The sequence below is a fragment of the Bubalus kerabau genome, chromosome X (genome assembly GCF_029407905.1).
Source record: "Bubalus kerabau isolate K-KA32 ecotype Philippines breed swamp buffalo chromosome X, PCC_UOA_SB_1v2, whole genome shotgun sequence".
NCBI classification, from domain to species: Eukaryota; Metazoa; Chordata; class Mammalia; order Artiodactyla; family Bovidae; genus Bubalus; species Bubalus kerabau.
In genome coordinates, this window is record NC_073647.1 from 63,388,203 (window position 1) to 63,404,016 (window position 15,814).

The window sequence follows — 15,814 nt, forward strand, 5'->3', positions numbered from 1 at the left end:
TTCTCTTTTTCTCTGGGGTTTAGAATTATGCAAATGAAGGCACAAAACCAAAATTCAGCTAGGTGGGGGAGGATTACTGTTAAGAATCTAGGCAATTCTCAGAGCTCTTTAAGACACCCCTCTCAGTTTTTCTTAACAGCTCACTTGGCTCCTCTCCAGTCAATTTAGAATTTGGCACCTCTTCAGAACCTTCCAACCAAAGACCTGAAAGTTCGTTCTAAAGTTCCTACCTTGGCCTCATTTTTCAAGTGGAGAAATCAAGGCATATAATATGGGTCGGTGGGCTGACCTTGAGTCTCGACACCCCCTCTATCTTTTTCTTTCTCCCTTCGGCTATATACAGTCTCTCTTGGAAAGGAAACTCTACGGCCGGATTGCCTCCCAGGTCTGTCCTCCACCCAACAGTAACAAAATCTGGAGGGCAATAGGACCTAGGAAGATTCAACCCTGAGGCCGAGAGAGACACACCTGCTTAACCGCGTGGGTTGAGCGAGTGTGGGAGCGAGCTAGTTAGGGAGGGAGGGGTAGAAGTGGGCGTCTGCTGCTCTGGGGCAAGAGGAAAGCTGTAGCCCCCTCCAGGGTTCGGGGGTCATGATAAGAAATCCTTCTAAAGGTTGGCCCAAGCCCCCTTTTGTTGCTCCTCTACGCACCGAGCATCTTTCATCTGCCCGCCCTGGAAGTCGCAGACTGGTTTTGTTTGGTCCCAGCTGTCTCTCGCATTCCGCTCACCCCCGCCCTCTGTGTGCCTTATAAGTTCCTGAAGTCACCGATCTTTCACAGCTGGAACTGCGGGCCGGCAGGACCCCGGCAGCAGACGGCGCCCAAGAGTTTGGTGACGTTTGTCCGGCTGGGTTGGCACCCCGCACGTTGTGTTTTTCGCTAGCAAAGTTTCTCGGTGGAAAAGAAGCCCCTCCAGTTTTCTCTGGATCCTGTAGCGGACGCGCACGCCACTTTGCTCCCCGGTGACTGAGCTTGGGGACGGGGCTGTGGCTCTGCTCCTGCCTCTGGTCGGGCTGCCTTGGGCGCGGAGCTTGGGGAATCCGAGAAGCCGACGTGAGAACCTTTGACTAAGCGTGGGTCTGGAGAGAGCGCCCGCGAGCAGGCGAGCTAACAGCCGCAGCTTAGCAATAGCTAGGTACCTGGTCACTGAACTGAATCCCGAAGGGACATTCAGGCTGCAACCCCCACTTCTGACCTGGATCAGTTCTCGGCCGATTTGAGAGAGCACACTGGTTAGCGCTCCTCGAGAGCAGCTGCTGAGTGTGGGTGCCCGAGGAAATCGGCCTGCCCCGCTGCCTAGAGGGCTTCGAAAGGCGGAACCGCCACCGAAACAGCAGTTCCCATGGCTCCTTAGACGACTGGAATTGGACCCCTGACTGGGCGCTAAGATGTTTGCTTTTGCCTTGTCCAAATTCCACAGCACGTGTGTTGACGATTGGAATCCCGGCCTAATCAAGAGTCAAGTTCAAAGTGGTGCTCCTGGATCCTTCATCTCAAACTGCAACAAGTCTAATTTGAGACTAGAAGAGAGGGATCTCCTGCTCTAACTAGTAGATCTCCGTTCTGGAATTGGACTTGACAGCTTTCCTCACCAATACTTGGACTGCAGCTGTTGCACGTTCTTTGGGGGGTGGGGGAGGGGCGGTAGTTCTCTGAAAACCAGACCACAACAGTTGGAACCTCAACAATGGACCAAGTTTTTGAAATTCCCGAAGAGTCAAACGTGGACCCGATATCCTCTCTTGAGGAAGATGTCATCCGTGGGGCCAACCCCCGATTTACCTTTCCATTTGGCATCCTCTTCTCCACCTTTTTGTACTGTGGGGAGGCAGCATCTGCCTTGTATATGGTTAGAATGTACCGGAAGAATAGTGAAACCTACTGGATGACGTACACCTTTTCTTTCTTTATGTTTTCATCCATCATGGTCCAGTTGACCCTCATTTTTGTCCACAGAGACCTGGCCAAAGACAAGCCACTATCATTGTTTATGCATCTAATCCTCATGGGACCTGTTATCAGGTGAGCAACTTTTCCATCTTTTCCCTCCTCCTCTACCCCCACTCATTGTGCAGAGAAGGATGAATTTAATATTTTTTAAGACTGCTACTGTGCCTCTAATTGAATCGATTCTTCTATTCCCTCCCACTCTTGACTTCCCTGCCTGCCACCCACAAAGTCTTATCTGCAGTCTTAAGTGCCATCGCAATGAACATGTAGCATGTACCTGTGTTTCAAAACCATGTTTGGTACCATTAATAAGACTTCATCTGACAATGTTTGCTATCTGAATTTGAGACCAATTGATGTGATCACCTTGTGAACACCGGCCATAGCTTTGGAGTATGTTATTTTGACCCCGCCTTTTAGACGCTCTTTACATTGGGTGGAAGTTCCTTACCCTCTCCGTCCCATCTCACATTCAGTTTCTTTACCTTGAGCTGCTTGGGCTGCTGTGACTGCTATTTTCAAATTTTCTGGAGTTATTTGACATCTGGGAAATATTTTAAGCCATTTGTGCTCATCTGGTACCCCAACCCTTTGTAGTGTGTTTTCCCTGGCAGTTTATTGGTCCCCTGTTTATCCTTTTGTATCTTTCTGCAATAAAGGTACACGGTTAGAAGGGGCAAAGGAAGAAAGTCTATCTGGATGCTGTAGCACAATATAATAATATTGAGTCTTTCCATTCTGATTGCTTTGAAAGGATAAGAATGTGCCTTATCCTAAGGGGGACAGGCATCTGCATCAGAAGTCTCATCTGGATGCTACGGGATTTTCAAGATAGAGAGATGTTGCAAAATTTATGAGGTCAGTAGGAAAGAATGGACCAAGTTTATCTTGATTGCAAGAGAGGCAGAAATCTGCAGTCAGCTGAGGAATATGGATCATAGTGTTGATGTTGTAATTGCGATTGGGGAGATGTTTCATCATCAGAGACATAAACAGTCTGAAACTGGCTAAGGATGGAACTCTTTAAAGAAAAAATTTTATCAACATATTTAAACGGGGAGGAATTGATTATGCTCCATCAGTGAAAATTTGAGACATCAGTAGAAACAGTGGCCTGAAATTCAGGAGACCTGGAATCTAGTGGGCCCCCCTCACCCCCTCTGTCATTGACTAGTTATGTAGCCTTGGTGAAATCCCTGAGGATGCCTTGAGCCTCAGTTCCTTCATCTGTAAAATAAATGGCTTGGGCTAGATCATGGGTCTCAAACTCAAACACTTAACAGGGGTCAGGCAAGTATCATAAATGAGCAAGGGAAGACAAGAGAAAAACAGTAGCTTCATGTGTGATGATAAATAAAAATGAAGTTTCATTGTTAAAGAAATGATGGAGAGTAGTGAGTGCTATGGCAATCTGGAGTCCACAAGATAAGCCTAAAGGAGGCAACTGCTCCACAGCTCCAGTTCGTTGTTTCCTTGTGGGAATTCAGACCCAGTATCGCCAAGGCCCCAACTTTTCAGGAGAAGCACTCAAGACAGGATTTTGTGGGAAATAGAATGACTTAATATTTTGACAAGTGATTTTGGTAATTAAATAAAAACACTGTCTGAACCAAACAAGACACAGCTGTTCTTCAGATGTGACTCAGCTGGCCTATACAAGCTCTGGACTAGGTAATCTAAAGGTCCTTTCCAGGTCTAAATCTTTGAAGTTAAGCTGTGAAAGAAAGACCTCATCTTGAACTTTGAATCAAGATGTCATTTAGAGATGTCATCAGAGGAGCAAGGAAACCATTCTTCTCTCGCTTTTTAAATGCAATCTATTGAATTAAAAGTTCAAGTGCTCTTTTAAAAAAAATTATATCGATTGGAGGATAATTACTTTACAATATTTTGATGGTCTCTGCCATACATCAACATGAATCAGCCATAGGCATACATGTGTCCCCTCCCTCCTGAAGATGCAAATTTCAGTAAGTATTTCCCCAGCTCCCCATTTTGACTTCTCTCTTTGCTTTGCGGCCTCCCAAGCCATCTTTAATTTGGATCATCCATAGTTTTGAGTACTCTGTTTCATTTTTATCATTTAACTTTGACTAGATATGATTGGAAAGCATTTATAACCTCAGTCAGCTAACCCTACAGCCAGGAAAAATAATTAAAAGCTCATAGATCATATGCTTGATAATGCTTATTTTCAAGGCAAATTACATTTTTAGGTAGGTAGGAACTTGATTAGTGCTATTAGGCACATGAAGGTGTTTGGAGGGCCTGGCTTTCTTACGTGTAATGCAAAGATACCTCTGGAAGTGAAAATGTATTCTCATGTTGTGCCATTTATAAGCAAGGCAAACATGCTTACATAAACCAGTAAATAGCCTTAAGAATAGAAGCAGGAACAGGATTCTTCATGCAACCGCCCCCCCCCCCAATATTTTATTCAGCAATAACATTGATGGGCTTGGATTAAAATCTAAAATCTTTTGTTGGAAGTGAACATATGCATTTTTCCTGAATCAGAGGAGAAAGTTGCTTTTTTTTTTCTTCTCTGTTTTTTCCTTCTATCTTTTTCTCTCCTGGATTTCAGTTTTCCTTACAGTGCGGATGTTTCAAGCTACATGCTTCAAGCTGGCACACATGCACCAATGTCAAAGGCATCCTGTGGATAAATGATACAAATGAACTTATTTACAAAGCAGAAACAGAATCATAGGCTTAGAAAACAAATTTATGGTTACCAAAGGGGAAAGGTGAAGGGGAGAGATAAATTGGGAGTTTGGGATTGACATACACACTACTATTTTTTAAATAGGTAACTGGGATTTGGCTGGTGGTCCAGTGGCTAAGACTCTGTGCTCTCAATGCAGGAGGCCTAGTTTGGATCCCCAGTTGGGGAACTAGCTCCTACATACCACAAATAAGACCTGGTGAAGCCTAATAACTAAATAAATATTTTTTAAAAAATAGATAACCAACAAAGACTTACTGTATAGCACAGGGAACTCTGTTCAATATTTCATAATCTAAATAAGAAAATTTGAAAAAGGATACATGTATATGTAGAACTGAATCACTTTGCTGTACACCTGAAACTAACATAACATTTTAAATCAACTATAGTCCAATATAAAATAAACATTTTTAAGAAAAGAGAGATCCTGTGGAGAATGGCAGCCAGCCAGTGCTCTTTCCTATTAGGTCTAGAGAGCATATAAATCTCTGAACTTGTCTTTGGTCTCTTTATCTGTTAAATTTCATTGCCATTATCATCTTCTCCTTCCATCACTTCTCACTCTGTATTCTTTGCTTCCTTCTTATTCTTTTACTTACTCAGCAAATATTTATCAAATGCCCAATATGTGATAAGGGCAGTGGGTGAGATAAATATAGCCCTTAGCCTGTCAGGAATGGAGAAGGCAATGGCACCCTACTCCTGTACTCTTGCCTGGAAAATCCCATGGATGGCGGAGCCTGGTAGGCTGCAGTCCATGGGGTCGCTAACAGTCAGACATGACTGAGCGACTTCACTTTCACTTTTCACTTTCATGTATTGGAGAAGGAAATGGCAACCCACTCCAGTGTTCTTGCCTGGAGAATCCCAGGGATGGGGGAGCCTGGTGGGCTGCCGTCTATGGGGTCGCACAGAGTCGGACACGACTGAAGCGACTTAGCAGCAGCAGCAGCAGCAGCCTGTCAGGAAAGACAGCTTAAATTTCGACACAGCTGTTCCAACTTATCATAAGAAATAGTCCACAGTTTCCATTCATTTCTCTGTGTGTAGTGGTGGCGGTGGGGGGGGGGGTAGGGGATTCCAAATCAAAGTAAATTTTCCTCTTTTGTAGAGAAAGAATGAAGTTTAAAAGGCTGTTGTTCCCTAACAGGTCAAGAGACCCCCAGAACAAGCTTTAAAGAGGTCTTTTGAGGTTCCCTAGGTATATAGTACATTGGGTTCTGAGTTGCCAAGTCTTTTTAATTACCTTTGTTGCTAAATGGCTTTCCTGTGTATATTTTAAATTATTTAAATTTTTTATTGGAGTATAGTTGATTTATAAGCATCCCTGTGTCTTTGAGAGGTTTTTCCCCAGATCTCCTCCAAGACTTTTTGGCTGAGACAGTTACACCTGTGGGCTTTGTCTTGAAAAAGCAGAGCTCAAAAGACCTGATTATGAAGCTGAAAGGTTTGAATAAGCAACATTTTTCCTCAGGAACTTAAGGTGTTATGAAAACCAGAGCCTTTTGGAACCTTCATCATTTTCTCTCAACACATTATTAATGTTTTTGTATTCAAGTCTTTTTTCTGTCATAGGCTTATTATTAAGGAGACAAAGCAATATCTAAGTCCTCAAATACTTCTGAATTGGTATTCTTAGGTTGGTCGATGACCAAATGAACACAAAAGATTTAGATTCAAGTGATTTGTAGAAGGCATGACCAGCTGTTTGACTCATGAAAATTGAGAAGAACAGGAGTGAAAGAATGGCAAAAAGTAGCACAACCTTTCTGAGTTATTTATCCCCTCTCACCACCAATTTCTTTCTAGGACAGCTTTAGTTAAATTCCCATGATGCTTTACTTCTGCAGATGTTTGGAGGCCATGATTAAGTACCTCACACTGTGGAAGAAAGAGGGGCAGGAGGAGCCCTATGTCAGCCTCACCCGAAAGAAGATGCTAATAAATGGCGAGGAGGTGCTGATAGAATGGGAGGTGGGCCACTCCATCCGGACCCTGGCTATGCACCGCAATGCCTACAAACGTATGTCACAGATTCAAGCCTTCCTGGGCTCAGTGCCCCAGCTGACCTATCAGCTCTATGTGACTCTGATCTCTGCAGAGGTCACCCTGGGTAGAGGTGAGTGGGGTCAGGTGAGGGGTGGGTTCCACTGAAATCAGGGTCTTAGAAATCTAGACCTGAACTGTCCAATATACTGGCCACCAGCTTCCTGTGACTATTTAAAATTTTAAAAATGTATTTCCTCAGTCATACGAGCCACATTTCAAGTACTCAGCAGCTATGTATACCTCGTGATTACTGTATTGGTAGTATAGAACTTTCTGTTGGACAGCACCGATAGTCAACTTGCAGAGCCAGATATCTCAGGCCTGCCAGATTTCTTAAACCTGGGTAAGGTATTTAGACTAAAAACATCATAGATAAACCGTCTCTGGGCCCAGAAGTGAGTAATACCAGCAGCCAGTAGGACATGTTTCCTACCCACAGTGTTTACATTGCATTGAGGGTGTTTGGTTGGTTGGTATAGGGATGGCTGCCTTTTAATAAGAGTTTCCCTAGTATTCTGATCATGAGAAAACATAATCACTGGGTGAAAGCTCCTTTTACAACTTACATTCCATACTCAGACCTAAGTCAGTTAATACAGGAATCTGCATTTTTTGAAAGTACCCTGATTGATTCTGATCAGCCACTTTTGGGAATCACTGATTGAATCACTCCTTCCTTCCATCTCCAGTGGGGAGAAAGAAAAAGGGTATGGATTGAATACTGGTGAGGGTCAGTCCTGGCCCCAGTTCTGACCTTCTCTGTGTTCTTTAGAAGAAGTTACCAAAGAGGTCACTGTCTTAATCTCCCATTTGTAAAAGAGGGATCCTGGGATGAGTAAGCCTCTAGCAGAGGATGAAGTGTGAGTCAGTGTTTCAAAAGTTGAGATAAAGTACTGTTAATGACTTTTAACAGCCTAAGATTAGCTTCATCTACTTGGGCCTGAGCTGGTACAGCTGTGGGTATAGCTTTGGACCATTTCCTTATTATCATGTATTGACCCTGCTTCACAAAGCCCCATGTTTCAAATAAATGTAGGGAGGAAATATGTCCTCTTTTTTCTCTGCTAAGAATTGTTCATGAAGTTCTGCTGGTCTTGAAGCTTTTTGCATACCTAGAATTGACAGTAGTTGGGGAGAAAAATCTCTGGATGATTCCTCCTGAGAATTTTGAGGGTAATTAAACCACTTAATTAAAATATTATGCATTATAAAAGTAATACATGCACAGAACGAAGGGCCTGCAGGTAATTGTATATGCACAGACTATTTCTACGAAGATATGCAAGAAACGATTTACCTCTAGGGAGTGAAAATGAGCAGTCAGCTGGCTTTTAGCTTTTACTTTATACCCTTTTATATGTTTTGAATTCCTTTTCACCATGATCATGTATTACTATTTTTTGTCGTTATTTTTTTTTTAATTATAACAATCAGGCATGATTATGGTAAAGATTCAAAACTGTACAGAATATATGTAAAATAGGAGAGGTAATCTCATTTCCCAAAGGTAATCTGTTTACCATTTAATGTATATCCTTCCAGACTTCTTTTTACTGTGTAAATATAAACATACATACAATATATGTATGTGTGTGTAGCTACCCTTGTGGCTCAGATGGTAAAGAATCTACCTGCAATGAAGGAAACGTGGGTTCAATCCCTGGGTCAGAAAGATCTCCTGGAGAAGGAAATGGCAACCCACTCCAGTATTCTTGCCTGGGAAATCTCATGAACAGGAGGAGCCTGGCAGGCTACAGTCCATGGGGTCAAAAAGAGTCAGACATGCCTGAGCACATGACCCATATATGTTTGCCCAAAAAGGGCTGTATTAAACATTCTTTTCAGCAACATGTTTTTTCAAAAGTATACCATGTTTCTTCAATAGTTAATTATATATACATATATAATAATTATAGATACATATATGATAATATTGATAAATATACTATATATTTCTTTTATATGAATTGGACCATTCTTTCTTACTTCCCTAATCTTCTGTTGGTAGGATTAAAGTTAATTTATAATTTTTCCATGCAAAGTTTTTCTCTGATTACAGACTATGCTCCTTTGAACATCTTTATTTAAAGTGTCTGTGTACTGGAATGAGACTCTGTAGAATAACTTCTTAGCAGTAGAATTGCTGGGAGAAAAGATATGTATGTATGTTTAGAATTTCATCAATACTGTCAAAAGGTTGCATGAATTTGTATTCCCAAGTGTATGAATGTGCCTGTTTCTTCATATCTTAAGCTAAACACTTGTATAATTATAAGATAATTATTTTAATTGCTTTATGAGTGAAGCTGAACATCATTTCATGTTTGGACGTTCTGTTCTTATCTCTATATAGTACTCACTTTTTCTAGTGTGATGTTTGTGTTTTCCTTATTCATTTGGATGAACTATTCACTTATTCTGCCTATTAATCCTTTCCCAGCTGTGGATAAGTGTGTATGTATACATTTGTATAATGTTCTGTATGTGTGCACATACACACATTTTAAATGTGCATATATATATGTCATACATGTAAGAGATGTGCAGCACACTATATGTAAGGGGCAATATACTTGTAGTATTTTCTGGCATTTTGAAGTATTCAATTTTTATGTATTCAAATTCTGTATTGCTTTTAGGTCTTGTGCCTTTCTTACAAAGGCCTTTCACAGCTCATATCTGATAGAGCAGTTTAGCCTAATCTTCCAAACAGAATGAATTTTCAGTTTGTCAATTCCCTCACCAGAACACAAAGCAAAACAATAACAATGAAAAACAAAGCATTCTATTGAGAATGTGATTGAGATTGCACTCCATTATTTAGGTTATTTTGGAGGGAGTTTACATGTTTTGCAGGATCAGTTAATTTCATGTTAGAAGATAATTGAACTCTCCATTTCATTTAATATTTAGAAATGACTTTATTGAGGTATAAATGACAAAAACCTCTACCTATTTAATGTGTACAACTTGATGAGTTTGGAGATAAATATACCTCCATGAAACATCACTACACTCTATGCCATAAATATGTAAGAACTCTAGCAAGAAAATTACAGTCAATCCTGGGTATCTGCAGGGGCTTGTTTCAGGGACCCCCCCCCACGGATACCAAAATCTGCAAATGCTCAAATCTCTTATATAAAACGGTGTAATATTTGCATATGACCTGTGTACTTCCTCCCATATACTTTACAGCATCTCTAGGTTACTTATAATACCTAATACAATGTAAATGCTATGTAAATAGTTATGGATATGATGTAAATGCTATGTAAATAGTTGCCAGTACATGGCAAATTCAAGTTCTGCTTTTTGGAACTTACTGGAATTTTTTCCCGAGTATTTTCCATCCATGTTTGGTTGAATCTGTGGATGCAGAGAGCCAACTATATACAATTTGACTGAGGTACACTTCATTAAATATTTTTAAATATACTTCAGTAAAATTGTATCATTTTCTTGTTATAGGTCTTACACATTTTTGTGAGGCCTATGTCTAGGTGTTCTATCAGTTTTTAAATCACTTAATTTCCTAAGTGTCAGGGTAGTGCCTATGTAAATTAAATGCATCTCCTGCACTTTAGGAAATAGAGAATGGTGATGATGATGATAGGGGCTAGCAGATAGAGTTTACTATGTTCCAGGGATTTCTCTACTGTGATCATTTCATTTAAATCTTCACAACAATGCTATAAGATACTTGGTATTATCCACATCTTACAAAATGAGAAAACAGAGGCACTGAGAAGTTTAACAAATTCCCCAAGGTCCCATAACTAATGGATGGCAAAAAGGATTGGCATCTAGGACATCCACCTTTAGAACCTATATTTCTAAGTACGAAGTGACAGTATTAGTCACTCAGTCGTGTTTGACTGTTTGCAACCCCATGGACTGTAGCCCTCCAGGTTCCTCTGTGCATGTGATTCTCCAGGCAAGAATACTGGAGAGGGTTGACATGTCCTCCTCCAGGGGAAATTCCCAACCCAGGGATCAAACCTGGGTCTCCTGCATTGCAGGCAGATTCTTTACCACCTGAGCCACCAGGGAAGCCCAACTATATCACTATACAAAGGTTGTATGGGAAGCTTTCTGCAAGGCCTTATTTTCAATTCTTTGGTGATTTCTCCTATTAAAAACTTTCTGATGATACCGTCTCTCTTAAGGTTTTGTAAACTACTTTTTGGTTTCACTTTTCCTCATTTTCACCCACCCTCCTATCTTCTCCTTGCTACCCCTCTTTTTGTACCATTTGCTCTGGGAGGCCATCTGGATCAGCATAGATGAGCAAATTCACTAGCAGCATTATGACCTCTTACAGAATGTGTGTATTTGTAGGGAGACAGATGGAAGGTGTTTTTACATTAATTGGAAGCATCAAGCTTTCTGCCTTTTATTACACTACTATCAACAAACGAGTTCTAAGTTAAGGCAAAGCATCACCACACTTGGCCAGCATTACATCTGCCCTGAAGTTCCAAACTCCGTAAGGAGCATCGACTCTTGAGGATGGCACTGAGTGTGGTTTATACAGCTAAGAGTTTAATGAATAATCATTTTGTACTCCTTAAACTAATACAATGTTATATGTCAATTATATCCCAATACAGCTAGAAAAATTATAAATAATAAAAATAAAGCTAAGAGTAGGCACTTTAGTCTCCCATTCCAGTACTTGAGACTGCAACCCTATACTTAGGGCTGGAAAAGATCTTGGAAACAAAGCTCTGCTTCTTTTTGGCTTTCCATGTGGAGGTCTTTACTTCTCTTGCAGATTAAATTGACATTTCAATGGCTGTAATTCCCTGAATCCAGTGTTTTTATGAGAACAGAAAGCTCCAGTGTTTCTTTTGAATGAGTACACTTGGGCCTCTCATTCTCCTTGACAGCTCTAGATCTTTCTTAGTGACTGGTATCCTCTGATATAAAGGAAGGAAGAAAAAGAAAGGGTCACTGGAGTTGAGACTCAGGAGAGCAAGTTAAGGAGCATACTGATCCTTCAGTGATATGGATGTTATGGGCTAGGAAATTTTTTTTTAAACCACTCTGCCAGAAATTTGGGGATTCCTAAAGTTTACCATACCACTGATGTGATAAACTGGCATTGCTGGTGATTAATACAAGCAACTCTAGAATATCTCAGTGACCTAGGAGACCGAGGCAAGTAGATATTCAGTGATTTGCACAAGCTTCTGCACTGCCGAACCAAGGACTTCTAATTGTAGGTATTTTACTCTGCCTCTCTAAATTCAGAATTCTTCGTTAATTCCACAAACATTTGTCGAGCACCTATTATACTCCAGGCAGTGTGCTAGGTTCTGGTGACACAGCAGTGAACAAAATAGACATGGCCCTTTCTGCCCTCTTGGAATTTCCGGGATATATTTTATATTCTAGAAACACACACAAACAAGATTACTTCCTTGAAGAAGATATTCCTCAAAGCAGGGAATTCTATAACCAAAGGCATTCTCTCTGAGTCTTCTAAGACAGGATTTTTTTCAGATAGAGTTCTCTCTGCCTCCATCATTGTTTTCTCAGGTTTCTTCAGGTAGATGCTGCTTATCCCTTTATATGTACTCTTTTTGTGTTAGTGACCTCTCAGTGCTAGTTCTGAAAGTGTTAGTTATGTCCAACTCTTCTATGACCCCATGGGCTGTAGCCCTCCAGGATCCTCTGTCCATGGAATTCTCCAGGCAAGAATACTGGAGTGGGTTGCCATTTCCTTCTCCAGGGGATCTTCCCAGCCCAGGGATCGAACCCACATCTCCTGTGTCTCCTGCATGGCAGGCAGATTCTTTATGATCTGAGTCACCGGGGAAGCCTTCAATGCTTGTTCTGAGACTCACTTTTTAAAAACATTTATTTTGTATGTTTATATGATTATTAAAGTATTACAGTACATGTTCATTTGTAATTTCATGGGAAATTTAGAAACTAGAGAAATGTAGAAAAACAAAAACTACTACAGTCCCTATCACACAAAAATAATTAGTTTATTTCCATTTTTTTCTGTGAATGCTCCTGGTTTACACAGCTGTGTTCATTCGTAGGTTTTCTCTTAAGCCCTCAAGTCTTGCCTATCGTCTCTCTGGATCTCTGGGTCAGAGTACAAAGTTCATCAACATTGACTGCCTATTTTTTCTGTTTCTTTTCTTCTTTCTTACAGCGGTGCTCATAGTCTTTTCCCTGATATCTGTCACCTATGGGGCTACCCTCTGCAACATGTTGGCTATCCAGATCAAGTATGATGAATACAAGATTCGCCTTGGGCCACTAGAAGTCCTGTGCATCACCATTTGGCGGACATTGGAGATCACCTCCCGCCTCGTGATTCTCGTGCTCTTTTCAGCCACCTTGAAGTTGAAAGCTGTGCCCTTCTTACTGCTGAACTTCCTGATCATCCTCTTTGAGCCTTGGGTGAAGTTCTGGAGGAGTGGTGCCCAGATGCCCAATAACATTGAGAAAAATTTCAGCCGAGTGGGCACCCTGGTGGTGTTGATTTCCATTACTGTCCTCTACGCTGGCATCAACTTCTCTTGCTGGTCAGCTTTGCAGTTGAAGTTAGCAGATAGGGACCTTGTTGAGAAAGGTCAGAACTGGGGACACATGGGCCTGCACTATAGTGTGAGATTGATAGAGAATGTGATCATGGTCTTGGTTTTTAAGTTCTTTGGAGTGAAAGTGTTACTGAATTACTGTCATTCCTTGATTGCCTTGCAGCTCATTATTGCTTATCTGATTTCCATTGGCTTCATGCTCCTGTTCTTCCAGTACCTGCATCCGTTGCGCTCACTCTTCACCCACAATGTGGTGGACTACCTCCACTGTGTATGCTCCCATCGACACCCTCGGGGTACAGTTGAGAACTCAGAGCCATCTGCTGATGCTGAAGCAAGGCAAAGCATTGTCTGATTCTATCTTTCAGATATTTGGGGATGGGTTGGGGGATGCCAAGACCAACTGTAGAATTGAAGGAGATGATGAGGCTCTTGGGTGAATATCCACCAGGATATTTTTTTGAGTTTTCTGGTAAGCCTATCAGAAGAAAGAGCAGCCCCCAAATAGATTTTATTTCCTTAAGATTGACTGCTATGTTTGTCTTTTATATTTTGTCCTACCTCCTTTCTGAGACAATGGGCTGCTTTTGTGGGTGCCTGATGTCCTCTGCCAGCATTCAGAAGTTGTTTTGTGGAATTTACCCAGCATTTAAATGTTCTTTTGATGAATTTGTGGGGGAGAAAGTGGTCTCCCCGTCCTATTCCTCCGCCATCTTAGCTCCTCCTCAGATTGACTGCTATGTTTGAACACCAAGGTAACTACTACATATCTGGGAGGGTCAGAGATGTCATTCATATTCCATCCACCCTGGTCATCTGTCTGGCTGCCCTGTGAGATAACTTACATCCATGCACCTAAGGCTCTCTGTGACCTTTAAGCTCTGCTCATTCCCTTGAGCATTACTGAGCTTTCTGTGGACTGAACTGAATGACTCAGAATCCCACCAGAATATATCCTGACTGAATGGAGGATGTGACTGCTTACCAGCTATGGGTACTGCCCAGGAAACAGTTTGACTAATGTGGAACCTGTAACTGTGAACGGGGCTGGAGTCTTTCAATTCCAATGAGAAACAGTGATTAAGAGGTAAACCCTCACTATTGAAAGAGCTGTTAGGACTTTACTAGTGATCATTCATCAGGGATCTTTTTTCTTTTCCAGAAGCCCTTCAAAGACACACTGTGAGGAGGGAGTTCAGAGTAGGATTCATTCAAGGCATAAAGCAGCATGACTCTTTATCTCAGGGACCTGCATGAGCCTCCAGTGTGCTGAGTGGAGTGGTTGAGTCAAAGCTCTTACTTCTTGCCTCTTTATCAAGGATTCCCTCCAACCTGGCTTTGTTGTGCTCTTTGACCAACACTGATGTAGATCTCAGAGAAGCTGAACTGTAATTGAAAATGTTTCTAATGTGTGGAAGAAATGAAAATTGCTTTGTGTCTCCTACTTTCCTCAGTATTTTGTTGATTCATTTTTTTCAGAGAACAAGAGAGGTAATAATACCTAGGACATCACCTTTATGTTGTTTGGGGTTGGGAAAGTGGCTAACACCCCTAGGTGGAGTGAAGGCAGAGGAGGAAAACCAGATCACGTTAAATCATCATCAGTACTGCTTTCTGCCCACAAAATTTTATTTTCTAATAAGGAGCATATGCTTATCAACCATCTGCTCATTCCTACACCCCCAGTGGAGGAATGCAGATCTCCCTTCCTTATGTATCTTAATATTTATATCTCATATGAGTTGGATTGGGAAGATCCACTGGAGAAGGGATAGGCTACCCTCTCCAGTTTTCTTGGGTTTCACTGGTGGCTCAGCTGGTAAAGAATCCTCCTGCTATGCAAGAGACCTAGGTTCATTCCCTGGGTTATTAAGATCCCCTGGAGAAGGGAACAGCTACCCACTCCAGTATTCTGGCCTGGAGAATTCCATGGACTGTATAATCCATGGGGTCACAAAGAGTTGGACATGACTGAGTAACTTTCATTCATATGAGTTGGGTATTTTGATGAGAAAGTCAGCTGGATGCCTCTAAAGTCACCAAGGATATTAAGCTTCCATGGCCACTGACAATTGGGACTGAGTATCCTAGCATTTACCTAACTAATGGTTGCCCCTCACAGACCAAGAAAGTAAGATTAACTCCTAATAGCATGAATCAGTTGTGCCCACCACAATGCTGTGAGGAATTGTGAACAATCTAATCTAAGACTCCTCATTCTCATCCAGTCTTACTCTTGGCATCTTGGTAAGAATTTATCTTTTGCCATTTCTCCTCCTCTTATCTAATGTTGGAAGAACTCCCTCTGCTAAGCAGCAGGGTGTGAGCCAAAATTGTCCTATTTCCTGACATGTCTTGTGTGGTTTTGCCATCTTCAACCACTGTTTGGGGCTGAAAGGATTGGATACTTATTTTGGGGAAGAGTAAAGTGACTTGCTTTTGAGAAGTGGAGATTTCCTCTTTCAACATAACTCTCTATTCCTCATCCTCATCTTTCATGATGGAAATGTAGGTGGTTGTCATA

At 41.5% G+C, this 15,814-nt stretch overlaps 1 protein-coding gene across 4 annotated transcripts; it reads left to right on the forward strand.

The window, feature by feature from the left end:
* The first annotated feature begins 1,450 nt into the window (after positions 1-1,450).
* XKRX (XK related X-linked) lies at positions 1,451-14,734 on the forward strand. 4 transcript variants are annotated; one of them, XM_055565649.1, is made up of 5 exons: positions 1,451-2,022; positions 6,529-6,797; positions 12,900-13,322; positions 13,454-13,629; positions 14,453-14,734. In XM_055565649.1, exons 1-4 carry the CDS (start codon positions 1,688-1,690, stop codon positions 13,594-13,596), a joined length of 1,170 nt encoding a protein of 389 aa, XP_055421624.1. In that variant the 5' UTR covers positions 1,451-1,687; the 3' UTR covers positions 13,597-13,629; positions 14,453-14,734. The 4 variants fall into 4 exon arrangements, with proteins under 4 accessions (XP_055421624.1, XP_055421622.1, XP_055421625.1 ...); XM_055565647.1 differs by having other exon boundaries at positions 12,900-13,629; XM_055565650.1 differs by lacking the exon at positions 13,454-13,629.
* Positions 14,735-15,814: the final 1,080 nt, after the last annotated feature.

Coding starts and splice junctions, on each gene's coding strand:
- XKRX (XM_055565647.1), top strand. CDS start 1,688: ATGGACCAAGTTTTTGAAATTCCCGAAGAGTCAAACGTGGACCCGATA. Junction 2,023..6,528: donor CTCATGGGACCTGTTATCAG/GTGAGCAACTTT, acceptor TTACTTCTGCAG/ATGTTTGGAGGCCATGATTA. Junction 6,798..12,899: donor AGAGGTCACCCTGGGTAGAG/GTGAGTGGGGTC, acceptor TCTTTCTTACAG/CGGTGCTCATAGTCTTTTCC.